This window comes from Oncorhynchus mykiss, chromosome 3, assembly GCF_057628025.1.
Source record: "Oncorhynchus mykiss isolate SJ-2025 chromosome 3, ASM5762802v1, whole genome shotgun sequence".
Classification (NCBI taxonomy): domain Eukaryota; kingdom Metazoa; phylum Chordata; class Actinopteri; order Salmoniformes; family Salmonidae; genus Oncorhynchus; species Oncorhynchus mykiss.
Genome location: NC_143024.1, coordinates 64,938,909 through 64,957,898, shown reverse-complemented (window position 1 = coordinate 64,957,898; position 18,990 = coordinate 64,938,909). Strand labels below are relative to the sequence as shown.

General features: G+C 41.6%; 2 protein-coding genes across 10 annotated transcripts in view; both read right to left on the bottom strand.

Annotated features, from left to right (window-relative positions):
- The window catches only part of LOC110520187 (methyl-CpG-binding domain protein 5), a 60,455-nt gene extending 57,072 nt beyond the window's left edge, over positions 1-3,383 (bottom strand). For 5 of the 9 annotated variants that reach the window (XR_016494763.1, XM_021597330.3, XM_036974572.2 and 2 more), the window contains exon 1: positions 2,904-3,291. The gene's annotated coding sequence lies outside the window, so the exon portion shown is untranslated. Of the gene's footprint in view, positions 1-2,903 lie in introns of all 9 variants that reach the window. The other 4 variants (XR_016494765.1, XM_021597331.3, XR_016494764.1 and 1 more) reach the window with 2 other exon arrangements.
- Positions 3,384-5,081: 1,698 nt separating this feature from the next.
- The window catches only part of LOC110520186 (activin receptor type-2A), a 47,793-nt gene continuing 33,884 nt past the window's right edge, over positions 5,082-18,990 (bottom strand). The window contains exons 5-11 of the mRNA XM_021597329.3: positions 12,901-13,044; positions 11,196-11,339; positions 10,748-10,893; positions 10,428-10,542; positions 10,057-10,195; positions 8,997-9,127; positions 5,082-8,366 (exon numbers count right to left, since the gene is read on the bottom strand). Of these exons, the coding sequence (XP_021453004.1) occupies positions 8,172-8,366; positions 8,997-9,127; positions 10,057-10,195; positions 10,428-10,542; positions 10,748-10,893; positions 11,196-11,339; positions 12,901-13,044 (1,014 nt within the window). The 3' untranslated portion in view covers positions 5,082-8,171. The remainder of the gene's footprint in view (positions 8,367-8,996; positions 9,128-10,056; positions 10,196-10,427; positions 10,543-10,747; positions 10,894-11,195; positions 11,340-12,900; positions 13,045-18,990) is intronic.

Here is an 18,990-nt window from a genome sequence, read left to right as displayed (position 1 = left end):
CCAGTTTGCGCTGTTCTGTGAAGGGAGTAGTACCACAGCATTGTACGAGGTCTTCAGTTTCTTGGCAATTTCTCGCATGGAATAGCCTTCATTTCTCAAAACAAGAATAGACTGACGAGTTTCAGAAGAAAGTGCTTTGTTTCTGGCCATGTTGAGCCTGTAATCGAACCCACAAATGCTGATGCTCTAGATACTCAACGAGTCTAAAGATGGCCAGTTGTATTGCTACTTTAAACAGCACAAGTTTTCAGCTGTGCTAACATAATAGCAAAAGGGTTTTCTAATGATCAATTAGAAATGTCCTTGTTTCTGAAAGAAAAGCATTTTTTTTGTCCATTTCAAATATCAAATTGATTAGAAATACAGTGTGGACATTGTTAATGTTGTAAATGACTATTGTAGCTGGAAACGGCTGATTTTGTATGATATATCTACATAGGCATACTGAGGCCCATTATCAGCAACCATTACTCCTGTGTTCCAATGGAACGTTGTGTTAGCTAATCCAAGTTTATAATTGTAAAAGGCTAAGTGACCCCAAACTTTTGAACGGTAGTGTATGTCTACTTATGACAAGGTAAAAGGTTTATGTTTCTATCCACATATGATATGGTAAATATATCCAATGCAAAAAAACATCTACATTTAAATGGAATTAATATTAATTTCTGTAAATTCCCATATATTCCTGTTAATTCCCACCTCTGAATATTTCCCAAAATGTGGAACCCTATACACTGAACAAAGACTTCAAATTCAACATGTAAAGTCTTGGTCCCATGTTTCATGAGCTGAAATCAAAAATCCCTGAAATGTTCCATACCCACCAAAAGCTTATTTCTCTCAAATATTTTGCACAAATTTGTTTACATCACTGTTAGTGATCATTTCTCCTCTGCCAAAATAATCCATTCACCTGACAGGTGTGGCATATCAAGAAGCTGATTAAACAGCATGATCATTACACAGGTGCACCTTGTGCTGGGGACAATAAAAGGCCACTTTAAAATGTGCAGTTTTGTCACACAACACATCACCACAGATGTCTCAAATTTTGAGGGAGAGTACATGCTGACTGCAGTAATGTCTACCAGAGCAGTTGCCTGAGAATTGAATGTTAATTTGGCAGTACATCCAACCGGCCAAACAACCCAGCCCAGGACCTCCATATCCGGCTTCTTCACCTGCGGGAGGGTGGGGGCTATTCTCAGTAGCTGGGCCTGGTTCCCCAGTGGGTGGGCCTACAAGGCCCAACCATGGCTGCACCCCTGCCCAGTCATGTGACATCCATAGATTAGGGCCTTATGAATTTATTTCAATTGACAGATTTTTTTAATTGTTGCATGTTGCGTTTATATTTTTGTTCAGTGTACACAGATTGGTAGATTACACTATACTTAGATACTTAAAATACTGCCTGATACATGTTTGCTATGTCTCCGTTCTCAATAAATGGTGAAACACTAAATGTGATGTGTTCTTTGTTCGAAGGTATATGCATAAAATGGGCACATTATGGAAAACATGTCTCACACTCATAGTTAGTAGCAGAATAATGGATTGGCAAGAACTTGCCACCGTCAACTTTTACAAGGTTAGTTACAAAGTTAGGCTAATCATTTAAACCACCTAAATATATTCACATTCATTGAACATTTAGTATTTGAAACGCAAACATTAATTTCCCAACTGATTTTACTATAATCCTGCTGTCAATTTATCCTTCTCCATGCTTTATATTCCAACGCATCCAACATCATCATGCATGCCCACCATGATATTGGACAACTGCTTACATTTGAAAACTCATCTGGTTTAGAAATCAAACAGTACAAACCCCAAACGGTTACAGATCGTCATCACTATCCAGGATTAGGATTTAGGGCAAAAAACAATTATATTAAAGTCAGGTAAATTATTACTGTGCCACACTCCTCTGAAACCACAGTACAATACAGCATAAGTGTGTGTGAGTTTTGTTAAATCCAGACGCTCCATCTGAACATTAACACGCATGGCTTGCGATACGGTTTTGATAGTATCAGCGATAAAATAAAAGTTAAAATTGACATCTTTTATAGGGTTAGTGTTCCCACATGGCCCCATCTCCATGTTACAGAACTTTACAGAAGACAGACCGAAGACCAAGGGACCACCTGTGTTAATTACCTTGCTATCTAGCATGCTCCAGAAACTTCGTCGCTGAAAAATAATATCGGCTGCAACTGTGATAAAGCCAGATGAAACAATGTCCAAGCACAGGAAGTTGGTGGCACCTTTATTGGGGAGGACGGGCTCGTGGTAATGACCTGATAGGGATATTGGAATCAAATACATCAAACACATGGTTTCCATGTGTTGATGCGCCGTTCCAGCAGCCTCCACTGGTGACAGTAAGTGTATTTTTGTTTTTCATTTGTAAAATTATTTTTGATATGATATGAAAGTAAAGAGCTTTATGTTTCTAAAATCATATCGCAATTGAGAATAGATACACGTTTAGATGGAGTACTTGGCTGTTTACCTCTGAAAATAACAAGGTCCTTGGACCTTAAGGAGTAACGGTAGGCTCTTTAAGAGTACATATTGGGCTACTAGCTAATGTTGGTTACCTAGCTGCCTTTACTTAAGGAGCTTGCTACTTGCTGGCTACGCTTACTACCCTGTTATTGACGATGACATAACATAAACACAGCACGAACAATTTCACAGCCAAGAACACGCTTAGTGAAGATAGCTACAACTTCAACAGTAGTCCCTGCATGACAGAATACATGTTTTTTCCCACATCTTTGTTGTGCTACTAGTCGCTAACTTAGCTAGCCATTTAGCTAGCTAACCAGCTACAGTAGAGTTTGCAAAAATATATATCTTACATTTGTAAACTAATATTACACTCTTACCTTAGTTACCTTTTTCAGATGACAAAAACGACACCCAGGAACCCGAGAATTTAGTAAAAATAACACCATGAACCGAAGCCCTTTGCAGAAATGTCAGTCGAGTCGAGCCAGGGCCAAAATTGAGACAGCCAGAGACCAGGCAGAGAGAGGTCTGTTGCTGAGGCAGGAGTCAGAAATAAGGTTTTAGCATATCCCAAATACCATGCCTTGCATTTAAATAGTCCACATTTAGCTTTTAAGGATTATGTGTTGAGAAATGTTGAAATAAGTCTAGGTTCAGGGTAGCTATTCCTTTGAAAATCAAGATTAATGCGCTCCCACGTACAAGTGCCACTGCTCGATTTCTATCGAGCTTGTTGGGAATAGAAATATGGGAGAGATAAATCGCGCATGCGCCACAGCTGGAGCCTGGAAAAAAGGTGTCCCACCATGCAACACAATGTAAATGGTACGCAAGCAATGTTTAGAGAAAGGGTCTGTGCTATCTGGGATCCTTGGGACGTCCATATGCCATTGAAGTTTAAATGTAGTTATTTAGCAGGAGATATGTTGAAACATTCTTGTATCTTCGAAAGTATTATGGTGCATGCATTCCATAATGCAGGCATATTCTGATTATTGAATACATTTTGATTATTTTGTACTTATAGTACATCACTGCCAGACAGCTGTTCATAATGCATCCATTGAATGCATTTCGTTTGAAAGATTTTCTCCACAACGTTCTATCACAATGTATGGCCTTATTGTATTTTCTATAGGTAGTGTAAATTATAATGTGCGTACATATTTAGTGTATCAGGCCCAGGATGTTCAATTCATGTTCATGCAGCCCAAGGTGTGACAAAGGGAATCTGAGATGCAATGGGCTTTGCTGCCATCTAGTGATCAGACGGAGCTCTCCAGCTCCCTAGGGTGCTGAGATCTACCAAACCACATTCATACTGTACTTAAGCACTGCTTCAGAAATTGTGCCAGCTTGGTAGATGAGAGACTGCACGAATCATCCTATTCTCACAATCTATCCTAAATCAGCAGCACAGTTGTAACATTCATTCACAGCCATATGCACATTAATGAGTTTACACAGGTGGTGGGTAAACATTGGATGAATGTTGCTGCCTCTTCTTCAATGCTCCCAGGACAGTGTGGTCTCTGAAATCCCAGACTAACATTGTTAACTCTTAAGGATCCGCCCCTTTTTTCAAATTTTCGCCTAAAATGACATACCCAAATCTAACTGCCTGTAGCTCAGGCCCTGAAGCAAGGATATACTGGTACAATTTGCAAGCATATTCTTGGTACAATTTGAAAGGAAACACTGAAGTTTGTGGAAATGTGAAAGGAATGTAGGAGAATATAACACATTAGATCTGGTAAAAGATAATACAAAGAAAAAAAAAGTAGTCTTTTTTTGTACCATCATTTTGAAATGCAAGAGAAAGGTCATAATGTATTATTCCAGCCCAGGTGCAATTTCGATTTTGCAGTGTATGCACAAAGTTTTAGACTGATCCGATGAACCATTGCATTTCTGTTCTAAATTTTGTATCAAGACTGCCCAAATGTGACTAATTTGTAAATTAATACCTTTTCATGTTCAAAACTGCACTCTCCTCAAACAATAGCATGGTATTATTTCACTGTAATAGCTACTGTAAATTGGACAGTGCAGTTAGATTAACAAGAATTTAAGCTTTCTGCCAATATCAGATATGTCTATGTCCTGGGAAATTGTCTTGTTACTTACAACCTCATGCTAAATGCGTTAGCCTACGTTAGCTCAACCGTCCCACAGGGGACCCACCGATCCTGAAGAAGTTTTAACATTGTGGGAGGCAATCTGTCTGCCTAGGAATATTACAACAACAAAAAAATGTTATATATATATTTTTTTTAATTTAACCTTTGTTTAACTAGGTAAGCCAGTTAAGAACACATTATTATTATTCAATGACGGCCTATCCTGGCCAAACCTAACCCGGACGACGCTGGGCCAATTGTGCGCCGCCCTATGGGACTCCCAATGACAGTCGGTTGTGATACAGCCTGGAATCGAACCAGGGTCTGTAGTGACGCCTCTAGCACTGAGATGCAGTGCCTTAGACAGCTGCGCCACTCGGGAGTAAGTGCACCTGTTTTCATACTCAGAACCTCAAAAACAGACAGTACACATTGTTCAGAGCAGTCACTATACTTTATTTTAGTGGGAGAAATAGCATACAATTTATTCTGTACAATATTTAACAATCACTTCCAACCAAGCCCTGAAACTGTTTGTTAAATACTTGCAAAACAAAGGAAAAGATGACATGTTTATTTTGATTGTAAGATGGCCATTTATGCTTATGGTGAGAATATCGGTAGATAACACAAACCTCAGTTAACAGTGACACAATTTCTATTGTGTGATGACAAAGTAATGTCACCGTAACATAGAAAATAAAAACACCATAGCTGATCAAATCTCAGGTCATATTCCCACAACATTGTTAATTATACAAGTCTATGGTTGCACCATACAACTCGCCTTCAACACTGATCAATGTTGTGGGAACGTTGAGTGACAGCTAGGATGTCTGTCTGAGGTAAATTATGAGCCAATCCAGGGAGTCTTTACTAGCATAAAGATATATAATAACAATACTTCTTCTGAAAGAGAAGTTAGCATTGTCTGGGCCTTGACATAAATTAATAAAACCATTGTAAAATACAATTACATATAAAATAAACAACAAAAATATTTTGGGTGAATATTATTAACAATAGAAAGGATTTTTTATTCATTTTTTGCCTTGAGACCATATAAAACAACATCATGCTAAAATCACAATCTAAAACAACATTCATATGTACATACTGTGCATTTTCCATCCAGTCATCTACTAATGTCAGAGGGGTTTGGCTTTTAAGGGGGTATAATGTAGGCTAAATGTAATGTGCCTCCATAGAAACATAATGGTGTCATAGAAACAAGTAATGTACTATTTTTAATTTTTTTTACATAAAATAAACATAGAAACCATCTGAGGCCAGAGGGAGAGCATCTGTTTAGTGAGATGGAGCATTTGCACAGCAGCAGTGTTTTTTTTTTTAAGAATGGAAAATAAGGAAACATAAAGATTGGATTTGACTTTCCTCCTTGGCATCAGTGCTACAGATAATACAGTAAGTATATACCAAAATGGCAGCAGTTGCAAATCTGTCTCCCCTGCTTTTGAAGATTGCTCTGTTGTTGGCTCCCCATATCTACACTCCTGAATCAGTGGCTCAGGTTAGAGAGGAATAGCAAGAGTAGCATAGATGTCAGTGAGTGAGAGAATAATAAACCCTCCGAGCTACAGGCTTAGTCCTACAGATGCAATGACCACTTTAAATCCATAACTTACATATCATTGTACTATTGAGATGGCATACAGTTATTGCCAGAGAGGATGTGCGGCTTTATAGTCAGAGAATAAACAAAAAACAGCTGATTTCATTGATTAAAAAACAAACGCTACATAGAGATTGAAAGTTGGTGTCATGGCAAGAAGCCACTGTCAGCCCCAACTTTGATTGCATACAGTTAACTGAGTAAAAGCGTAGTGTTACTATATCCCTGAATGTTATGTGGTAGGCTATAACAAAATATGTCTGATGGAGAGAAGCATATAATTGAGTCACCAATGTTTTGAGTACAATAGGACTACTAACATGACATATTCCGGGTTAGAATCTGAAAGCTGCAATTGGCCATTTTAATATTTTTATGTCTTGTCTAAGGAGCACATAGCCAAAGTGGTGGACATGCTGTTAGTGATGGGGAATACAAGATTGAAGGGGAACACATATAGATTTGATCATGATGGCTACTTTAGTAATGTAGAACACCTGACATGATCTGAATAACCCCTCTATATGGACATCTACCTGAAAACCACACCAGCTGTAAAGACCTCATGTAGGTACCCCTTGACTAAGATGTCTCCAAAATAATGGCACGAGAATCAGTCAGCGCCTAAAAGCAGAGAGGACGGGGTCATAGAGTAATGTGTGCTTCCTGAGACGTATTGAAATATGATGGAAATAGCAGACTACAAACAGAAAATACTACAACCAGGGCAGGGAGAAAGAGCAATACCGTTACAGCGGTTTGTAGACATTTCATTTTAAAATCAATAGAGGGTTTCGAACACCTGACACCAGTGTCACACACTTTTACATAGAAGAAAAGGGGGGGGGGGAAACATGCGTTTTAAATATTTTGTGGACACTGCAAATCTAATAAGGGAAATGCTTTTTAAATATTTTTTCTCTAATGTATTCATATTTTCAGGGATTTTCTTCTCAACATGTTTAAACGGTCTAAAAATGTTGGTAAAACAACAACGCTTACAGTCACATTTGAATAGCTGGGGCAACATATAAAATACACAAACTAAGGACTTAACAAGGCAAAAAACACTGATTTGTGAATGGCCATTTTTGTTGGCATACTCCATCATTTGAAAAAGCTTCAATACCAAACATGTCATCTGAATGTCGATGTCCTGTAGTGGTTTTAGTGTTATGAAGGAAAACATCATTTGTATGATGTGAAACTGAGGTATACCTTGTTAAAGAGACTCAAGAGGTTGATGGTTATTTTTATAGAAATGCTGTGAGGCAGGTCCGGATAAATAACCTTGATTACGCTATTTTCTCTCTCTGTTGATATATGTACAGCAGCGATACACAGACATTCAGAAGCTGTTTCTTATTGGCATTACAATAGTCATTCATAGAAACAAAAAGAGCAAATGTGTTTAAAAACCAAGTTGCCCTTTTTTATACTGAAATTAAATTAACTGTGTTTGTGTCGGGATTCTTCTTCTCTCCTGTTCCTCCTTTTCTTAGAGAAAAAACTGAAGTCAGTCCAGGAAGTATGTTTTCCTTTCTTTTACAAAAAAATTGTAATATCAGCCAAAAGGTCAACTTTAAAATTACTTTGTCCATTGTCAAGGTGCGTCCAGTGTGGGATCTAGATGAGTTTGTTTTCCCATCACCCCCTCCCATTTTAAAATGACCCAGGCGTGAGGAAGTCTTTAGGCACACTTGTAGCTAAACGCAATAGGAACCAATTCAGACCTGGATAGTTCTCCATGAACCTAGGTCCACTGAGTGATTTTTGCCGCCACCTTGTGTACAATCACAGCGACGGATGTGGAACGAGTTTTGACCCTCTGCTCAGGGAGGTGAGTCTCTGTGGGGTCTGTTCTCCTGTCCTGTGTTAACTCATACGCCTAGTCATAGGCTGGACTCTTTAGGGGGGTAGTCCACGTTGGTAACCATGGTGACAACTGTGACAATCTCCTCGGGCGCAGTGACGTTGTTGAGGCGCTGCATCTGCACCACTCGCTCCTCTACGCACCCCGCCGACAGGCGCGCCTCCGCCTCGTGGTCCCAGCATTCCTCGATTGTCTCACACAGCATGGTCAGACCCTGGGAGGGACAGAGCACACACATTAGCACACACACGTTTACCCTCTGCGACACAAGGGCACAATGACACACAGCAAATGAGGCCCGTGTGGCAGCATGGTGGACAGAGACCAGACACTATTAGCTTAACTAATCTACTGTTACAGATCCACAGATTCGATAGGAGACACTAATAGTGCAGAAACTGTGAGGAGGCTACTCAGCAGACATTTCAGAAATGGCCGTTATCTTCTAGACTGGGGGGGAGAGAAATCAGGCCACATTCTCCGATCAATAAGTGTCTGCGTTGGGCTCGAGTTAGGATGCTCTGCAGACAGTCGGGATTCAGACAAACCGTCTTAGCTAAACGTAGTCAAGACATAAACAGGTGAGGTAAGCAGTGGCCTGGGCCATGGCAGGAAGAGACAGGCTTATACAGGGAAATTAACATGGAGCTATAATAGCCCATTGTAATGTTAATGTCAAAAGCTGTTCAGTATTTGTGCTATTTTTTCTGCTCCGCAGAGCTTCTCTGTACTCTATGTCCTTACTGTTCCATGATGATGGGTTTTTGGTAGTTTGTGGTAGTCACTGTACTGCCCCTTCAGTCACATTATAGATTAAGATACATGGAGTATATGATCTACTCACCGCGTGTTTCTGCCAGCACTCCCTGAGCGTGGGCCTCAGCTTTTTGTGGACCACTACCTCCTGCATGTCCTCCAGGGATGGGTGCTGGCCGATCTCCTCCTCAAACGGCAGCATGTACTCATCCACTGGGCCTGAACATACACACAGCACAATGTTACACACACATCTCAACACCACAGTGACCCATTCACAAAACAAAATGCAATCAATATAACAATAGTTTCTTTGAGCTAATAAAGAACATAAATCAGTGGTCAACTCAATCAGTGCTCTGAGTTTCTCATAAGGAATTCAGAGCTGATGCTTTCTGTGGTCTAATTAAGCAATAAGGCACGAGGGGATGTGGTATATGGCCAATATACCATGGCTAAGGGCTGTTCTTATGCACGATGCTATGCAGAGTGCCTGGATACAGCCCTTAGCCATGGTATATTGGCCATATACCACAAATCCTCAAGGTGCCTTATTGCTATTATAAACTGGTTACTAACGTAATTACAGCAGTAAAAATACATGTTTTGTCATACCCATGGTATACGGTCTGATATAACTCGGCTGTCAGCCAATCAGCATTCAGGGCTCGAACCACCCAGTCTATAACAGCTCTTGACCAGTGGAGGTCCCTCCGAGCCGGTGAGTTGCTCTGACCAAGCTCTAACTCCAAGTTGACCTCCAGTGATAACCACAGAGTGTTCCACATGCTGACCACCGACACAACTACCCAGGCTAGGCCAGGTCACTACTGCTCCATGGAACCAGACAGACAAAATCCATAACAACCGACTGGCCCCTGCTTAGACAGTGGTGGCCCTTGACCAGGACTATGGTAGTACTATGGCATTAAAGGACAATCCTCCTGGAGAGCTCCTGGGTATACAGGCTTCTGCTCCAGCCCTACACTTGCACACCTGATTTAGCTAATCAAGGTGCCGAGTTAAGTTAGAACTAAATCCTGCGGTAGGGTAGCTCGCCTGAGAGTAGGGTTGGAAGAGAGTCGTGCTCTCCAGGAGAAGGATTGGTCACCCCTAATGTATGGTCCTTCAAGGGAGTGTGCTCTTACCGTCGGCAGCCTTGCAGCGTGCGGCCAGCTCCCACAGCACCAGTCCCAGAGCATACATGTCTATCCTCAGGAATGAGTCCCGCTGGAAGTTGATCGCCCCCTCCAGGACCTCAGGGGCCATGTACCTCCGAGTGCCCACCTGGAAATGATAGACAAACACACACTGATTTGTTTGATATCAATATAAATCAATGGTCATGCTTGTTTTGGACAGTTTACAGTCAATTGTGGAATACGGTGTCTATTTTGGCATCAGGCAATACAAAGCACAACTATTGACAAGTGGATTCTATGATGTAGAATGATCCAGTCATTTTGACATCATGGAACCTATCAGACAGTCTCTCCACAACCTACATCCCATCACTCACCTGTCCGTGCGTGTCCCCAGCTGATTTCCCAGCCTCAAACCTCTGGGCCAGGCCAAAGTCAGCGATGCAGGCCGTCAGGTTGGACTTCAGAAGGATATTCTTACTCTTGATGTCCCTGTGGCTCACAGAAGAACAGAAACACACCAATGAGACAACAGACAGCATGGGAGAGGAAAGCTACCCATCACTTACAATAATATTATATAATATCTGGAAGCAGAGATATTTTGTTTGTGGTGGAAGGAGTGGATAGAATCAAATATAATAGGTTTATTGGAAGATAAGAACATGGAGGATAGATAGAAGAGCAGGAAGCTGACCTGTGGGCGATGGCAGGCTTGTGTCCATCCTTCAGACCAGGAATGTCTTCATGGAGGTAAGCCAGGCCCCGGGACATGGTCTGGGCTATGTGACACAGCTCGTTCCATGACAACACGTTGGCCTTCAGATAGTCTGTCAACGAGCCCTGGAAATGGAGGCATACAGCCAGTTAATATAACAGCACCTAGCAATGTGCCTCACCTTCAACATGCCACAATAGTCTGACATAATGCCAGCTGATTGTTCTACTTCTAACCACTAGAGGGCATGTTTATTCAACATAGATAAAACATCATTCAAGTATTCTCTGAAAATTAGGAAGAAACATCATTTTCTTCATGTTTATTGGGATAATTGTTCAATTCTAGCATGAGAACGTTGAATGAGTTCAGCTGAATGTGCTTTGTGTTTGTGCTGTGGTCCTTTGGCCAGCAGGGGGGGCTGTACCTTCTCGTGGTAGGCTGTGATAAGCCACAGCTCTATGTCCATGTTGGTGCCCCTCTTCTCTGCTCCGAGGAAGTGGAGAAGGTTGTCATGCCTCATCCCACTCAGGTTGTAGATTTCATACTCATTGTGCCATGACTGCTTGTCCTGAGGATGACAAACAAGGCCACAGATTCACTACAAAGTGAAATGTATAACAACTAGTGAGTATTGGACTTCCCCCCCCATTATTAGATTGCAAAGTATTTGGTGGGGTAAACAAATTGTCAATAGACGCCAAAAAAACATTTATTTAACTGGTTAAAACAGTATAATATACAGTCAGGTCCAAAATTATTGGTCCCCTTGATAAAGATGAGCAAAAAAGACGAGCGGGCGCTGCGACATTTCCTTTTCAATCATGATTGCATTTTTTAGTTACACCTCGACTCAAGTTGGTTCAGTGCCCTCCACTTCTTTCCAAAAAAGACAGTATAAATAAATAATTCAAATATCGAGCTATATTGTATGCTCGAATATTTTTGAAAATTATATCCTTTTATCCTAATACAATTGCTAAGAGAAAGAGATTTTGTTTAAAAAGTAATAGATCGTTTTTTAAAATCTAAAACAGATAGGGGTCAACATGATTGGCACCCCTGTTTTTCAATTATTCAGCACCCTCACATTGTGAGGATAACGATACTGAGGCTTTTTCTAAAATGTTTTATGAGATTGGAGAACACATTGGGGTGATCTTAGACCATTCCTCCATACAGAATCTTAAGATCCTTGATATCCTTTGTCTGCACTTATGGATGACCTTCTTCAATTCAAACCACAGGGTTTCAATGGGGTTCACGTCCAGAGACTGAGCTAGCCATTGCAAAAAGTTGATTTTGTGGTCAATTAACCTTTGGTGGATTTTGATGTGTGCTTAGAGTTATCGGCGTGGTGGAAGATCCACTTGCAGCCAAGTTTCAGTCTCCTGGCAGAGGTAACCAGGTCTAAAATGTTCTGGTACTTGGTAAAGTTCATGATGCCGTTGACCTTAACAATGTCTCCTGGACCAGTGGAAGTAGCCCCATAACATCAAAGATCCACCACCATATTTTACAGTAGGTATGAGGTTCTTTTCTGCATATGCATCTGTTTTTCGACACCAAACCTACCACTGGTGCGTGTGGTCAAAGAACTCTATTTTCAAGTCATCTGACCATAGTACCGCCTGGAGTTTGCTAAACGGCATTGACACTTGGATTGGAACTGGTGCTATGGATGATGAAAATAGAGCTCTTTTGACCTGTCATTAAAAATATATTTATTTTTTGCTTTACTTGTTAAACTAAATATTTTTCTCTGAGCAATTGTATTAGTATAATGTAAAAAAATAAAACAAAATCTTAGTATACAATATAGCTCAGTATTTGGATGATTTATTTTATAGTCTTTCTTGATCATCTTTATAAAGGGTGTCAATAATTATGACCTTACTGTATGCATGTTCTGTCATTATGTTAGTTAGTGCTTAGTGGTCAATCGAGGCCACTGTGGGTTTAGTGATTGGCCTCTAAGCTAAAGGGCTGGTCAGCCCAGGAGGATTAGTAAGGGCCTGGAACTTTAAGGCGGACGACGCTCTCTTCTCTCTCCCAAAGAAGCTGGGAAAGCCACCCTCCCCTAACCCTGCATTCTGCTGCAGGTGGTTAGTTAGTGGCTAACAGTACTGTACCTGAATGGGGAAGATTTTGACAGCCACATAATCATTGAGTAGCTGAGCCTTCCACACGCAGCCGAAGCGCCCCCTGGCTTTGATCTCAATCAACTGCAATGGCTTCTGACCCAGGATGGGGGAAGGGGGCATGGGCCCTGGGTCCTACAAAGGAGAGGAGAGAAAAAGACACATCAACCTCACTGTTTATTACACAGAGGCCAAGCATCAAGTACAACGCTTTGCATATCGGCAAACTACAGTGACTAAAGAAGTAAGATACAAAATGGCTGCAGTGTAGCAAGGTCAATGGTTGGGCCATAACCTCAAGTCAAAGAAAAGGGAAACTTTAGAGCAGCTGCTGGGCTGGGCGCTATGAAGCTTTGACAGAAGGGGCTTATGGGGGCTAGGGAAGTGGTGAGCTTGTTAAACTTAATCACCAACCTCTGTCTCCTCTCTGGACTACTGGATGAGGCCTGACCTACTTAATGTAGAGTAGCAGGGGACGGACTACTCTGACTGACTGACTACTGCAGCACGTAATTATTCAACAGGGATGCACAGTCCTGGTCTGCAAGGAATCTAGTACCTGATTCACACTAAAGGGCCGGGTCAGAACGTACCGTGCTGGCTAGGATATTTTCTTTTCACATTGTTCTTTCTGGCTCGGTTTGGCTCAGTAGTGTAAAAAAGGATCTACCAGTCCAGGTGCGTCAATAGCCCCTTTGAAAGATAACAGAGGTGGGTTGATTTTCTAGTTTGAGGTAAAGTAATGGGACTACAGTTCCTTATCTGGAACTAGGAGTTCACATGGACTAGTCTGGGCCTTTCATGTCTATACAGCTCTGGTCTGTGCTACCCATAGATCATGTTTTATAGACATATCCTTCATAGCTCCAGACAGTACTAAAGAGAGACCTTTACCTTGATTCCATCAAGGAAGAGAACTACAAAGGCAGGCTTATGATGTTGATGACAGACCGGGGTGTTCTGGTCGCAATACTGACTGAGCATGACCTTTATGTGTCTACAGAATGTGGTGTAGGTCTACAGACTATTGTATGTTGAACCTATGGGTTTATGTCCGGAGGTGTAGGTGGGGTGGTCATATGGCTGTGTGTGTGAATGATTCTGACCAGGACCTATAGGCCTATGGTGACCTTTTCCATCAGCTAAAAAACATTTGTCAGCAGAAGCGATGGTCTGTTTCCCGTGTAAACTGTCTGTGTGGGGTGGTGAGTTTCTGGGCCTCTTATCAAAGCAGAACATCTCTGCTGCTACCTAACTCACTCACAGACCTGAAGGACCACAATATCTACAGCCTGCAGGTCACATAATAATATTGTGTTGATTATTTGTCCTCTAATGGTTGAGTTGAACAGCAAGGAAAGTAGTGAACCTCTATATCTATACAGAATGGTTGTCTTTCCCCATGGGGTGTACACATAATGGCCTGCATGCACATTGCTACTGTATGTGTACAGCCACAACGGGAAGGGAACAAAGAATACACTGATTAATGACAGCAAAAGGTGGAACAGGAAGGAGGAGGGACACCAAGTGAAAGAGGGAAAAATATAGGGCAGGATGTATAGGCTTGGCCTAAAGCATGCAGCTCAGGCCTAAATCCAGCTACACCCTGCACCTCCAGCTGCGTTCACAATGTTCAAGGTCATGTTTACATTTCCATTCTCTCAAGTGTCAATCATTGCACAGGCACTGCTAAAAATGAAAACAATGCAATTTTATGGTCCAGTTGTCCCTGTAGGCTGGGACAGGGCGGAGAGGCTAACACTTATCATCTTTATGAGTCATTCTTTTGTCTTCAACAGGCAAATCAATACTGTTGTTTACAAGATATTGATAATGGTTATCCTTGTACTGACTTAGTTATAAAGCATACCAGCAGGTGGTGGTTTGCTTCTGTTCAAAATGGTTATTTGGTGATTTTATATTTAAGAAGCCTATAACTTTGTGTCTGTGTGTGTTCTTAGCCACCATTCTCCCACCTCTCCCTTCCACCCCACATTGATATTAGCCACCATATCGATTAATTCACCATCACGTTCTTTGGCTGCATTCATAGCATGCTCGGTCTCTTGCGTTCCAACCACTGAGGCATCGGTCCATGCACTTCGACTCTGCTGCAGAATCCCAAGCAGGACAGTGGATTTAACATATATCCGTGCACTATAAAACACCATTAAGGAAAGTAAAATACAGTGCGCCGTTACAACTGAAATAGAAATGGATAGTGTATTTGAGGAGGTGGCAGGCTCAGGCTTGAGGGATATGATAAATCATATTCATAAGAGATGCAAAAACAAATCCAACCAATAAACAGTCCTCAGTGAACAGATTGTAGCCAATTGCTGAATGAGAGAGACTTCTCTTACCTCTATCATAATATGAAAGGCGTGCTAGTTAAGGAAAGAAAACAACATTTCCAGCATGAGAGACATGGGTGCACAGAGAGTGGCAAAATAAATGACAATTGAGCTGATGACCTATGGACCAAGGATATAACACCACTCCTCTCCTTGTTATGACCTGACCTAGGATCAGGGACACCATGGTTTGTCCTGGGAGTCAACCATGCCTTCAACTGACCTCAATTCAGTTCACTGGAAGCTGTGGAGGCGAACAACAGAAGTGGGCCATTTTTACAAAGCAACATCTGGAATGAGTAACCAGTCAACCGTGAGTTCCACTGCTCACCTGCAGCCAAGTTTTCAAGTCACGACAGTGTCTGAGAGTCCATTAGGCTGCCTGTCTGCCTGAGAAAGCTTTCTATTTCTCTTTACTTTACACCCCGTTACAAAACCATCATATTGAAGCGCCAGCCAATTCATTCCTACACCATTCACACACAACTGGCTAAAGGCAATAGGGGTGAAGTGAGTGAGTGACAGCACTCACGGCTAAGGCAATAGGGGTGAAGTGAGTGACTAACAGTACTCACGGCTAAGGCAATAATGGTGAAGTGAGTGACTAACAGTACTCACGGCTAAGGCAATAATGGTGAAGTGAGTGAGTAACAGTACTCACGGCTAAGGCAATAGGGGTGAAGTGAGTGAGTGACAGTACTCACGGCTAAGGCAATAGGGGTGAAGTGAGTGACTGACAGTACTCACGGCTAAGGCAATAATGGTGAAGTGAGTGAGTAACAGTACTCACGGCTAAGGCAATAGGGGTGAAGTGAGTGAGTGACAGTACTCATGGCTAAGGCAATAGGGGTGAAGTGAGTGACTAACAGTACTCACGGCTAAGGCAATAGGGGTGAAGTGAGTAAATAACAGTACTCACGGCTAAGGCAATAGGGGTGAAGTGAGTGAGTAACAGTACTCACGGGGTAAATCATACATACTAATGTGTGTGTCACCATGGCACTATGTTTAGCGTGTGTGTGCGGAGATAGGCTACTGCTAACTCCAGGTTTTCAAGCCCAGCTATGTGTGCATATGACAGAGTGTTCAGCCCCAGGATGCTATAAAAATGACAAGTTGACGGTAAGCATTTCAGTGGCTGCCAACAATTCCCCCAGAATTCGCAATGGCTGTTAGAGAGTGTGATTACGCTTCTGGTCCCTTCCCTCCCCTGACACACCGCCAAGCGAGCACACACTGTTCTCACAAGCACACGAGCATGCGCACGCAAATGTGCACAAACACACACCTCTGGCAGCACTGCTGAAGCTAAATGCTACTGTAGCATGTAAATGAATTTGAGTGAGTGTGTGTGACTCAGTAAGTGTGTGAGTGAGCGAGCAAGTGATGCATGTGTATGTCTGTGCAAGCACGTAAGAGCCTGCACAAGACATAAAGCCCATGAGAATGTCAGAGAGTCAAGACTAGAGTATAAATAAGAGTATAAAATAAAATTCCAAGCAATGGTAACGCCTGTGAAATAAAGCTGACCAAGGACTTAAAAGGTCCCAGGTGGCAGTAAGCGAAATATGACAAGACAGGTGCACTCTGCTTGATTTGTCTGTCTGTCACTTCAGTGAGACCTTGGTAGTGGAGAGAAAGCAAGTGTTGGAAGGACATTAAGTAGGGTTAAAAGCCCTTGCGCCCTCTCTCCTCTCCCTCTCCGCTGAAGGACATGCTTACTCAGAGGGTGCCTTTAGAAGGCTGATGAATAATGAACAAGCATTCCTCTCCTCTCTTATCCCGCTCTTTTCCTCTCGGATCACATTGCACTCCGGGAATGGAGGTTGAGCCCTGGCCAAACAGCAAACCAAAGGAGTGACCAATCAGTGTGTGTGTGTGTGTCCCCACAAGAATAGTAAACAAACAAAAATGTGATCAACTGGGGACATTTTGTTAGTCCCACAAGGTCAAATGTTATTTTCTAGGGGGTATAATTTGTGATAGAATTAGGTTTAGGAGTGTCATGACTTGCCCTGGGGGGAGGATCATAGGCCCCCCTCTCTCTCCACAGTTTTATGACTTTACGACAGGTCATAAATACCTGGTAGAAACTGAGTCTACCAGAACAAAGAGCTTCTCTTAGTTCAAAACTCATAATCACCAAAGTGGGGGAATTAAACAATATTTCTACTTTTTGAGAATGTGGGAATGGTTCGTGGACACTTAAGGGACAGTCATGACGAGTGTGTTTCATTTGGTGATCTCATGAAGGATGGGAAACACACAACTGTATCTCTTAAAGGATACATTTCCCAGCTGTCAGGTTTACATCTAAATATTGTGAAACGTATGTGAATCAACATGAAACTATTTGTGAAAAGATGTGATGTTAACCTTCTAAATGAGAAAATATGGGTTTTCATACAAAGTTAACCAAGTCAGTAACCACACCCACGTGAGCATAGACATTAAGTCGGCATCATGGACCGCCCTTTTCTCTGAAGTGTATAAAATCCACTCCTGACGAAATTCACACCAGACCAAAACATGCTGGGTGACGTTGGTGTGTGAAATGGTTTAAACTACAACTCTACCAAAGAATAAGTCAGAGAACGCCGGGACAGGAGTCCCCACGTTGGAATGGCTACAATTCTATAGGCCACAGAGACCATACAGCTGTAGTTTTGGCTACACGGCTGAAAACGGTTAAACTCATAGACTATCGATCACTACAGAATAAGAGCAAATCTTAGACGTATAAGTACTAGTCTGCAGCTAGAAGTCTAGAACGAGAATTCCAAATGGTACTCTGAAGTATCCATTCTAACCACCTATAACCACGAAATACATTGTGACTTCTGAGAAAGTTAACCAGAGACTCTGATGAACTCTACAGGATGATTGAGTGTTTTCAACGGAGAGACAACAACGGCATACGGCCGAAAATATATACATTGCAATTATTCTCGAATGAGCGGCCGTTCATGTGCAAAGGATTAGCATTTCAATGATTATAATTATCCACTATGTGTAGTGAATCCATCTTGTCTTTCCCACTCTCTCAGTCCCCACCCCTTTCCTTTGTCTACCAAGCCGTCATATCGGCTTAGCCCACTAGGGTCTTTTCTATCATTCTTAGTAACCAATATCTACTGTTTGCTTGTTATGTAATTCTGTGTGATTATGTATTTATTTAGTTAGTAAATAAATAATTAAGCCAATTTGTATATCTTTGATTCATGATTTTAACTAGGGTTCATGCAGATATCCAAGGGTTTGTGACGTTCAGTAATGAGAATTGTTGAGGCAATTAATAATCATTAATGGAAGACTAATTGATAAGATATTTTAATATCTGAAGAATTATATTTCGGGAAATTCTAACTCTAATGCTAAACATTTTCCCGTGGTGACCCGACTTCCTAGTTAATATTTACATGATTAGTTTAACCTTTCCAGGGCAGGCGTTCTGCTAGCAGAACCCCTCGACAACTTTGGGATAGAGGGCAGCATTTTCACTTTTGGATGAATAGCGTGCCCAGAGTGAACTGACTCCTACTCTGTCCCAGATGCTAATATATGCATATTATTATTAGTAGTATTGGATAGAAAACACTCTGAAGTTTCTAAAACTGTGTGAATAACAGAACTCATATGGCAGGCAAAAACCAGAGAAAAAATTCAACCAGGAAGTGGGAAATCTGAGGTTTGTAGTTTTTCAACTTAGCCCCCATTGAAGATA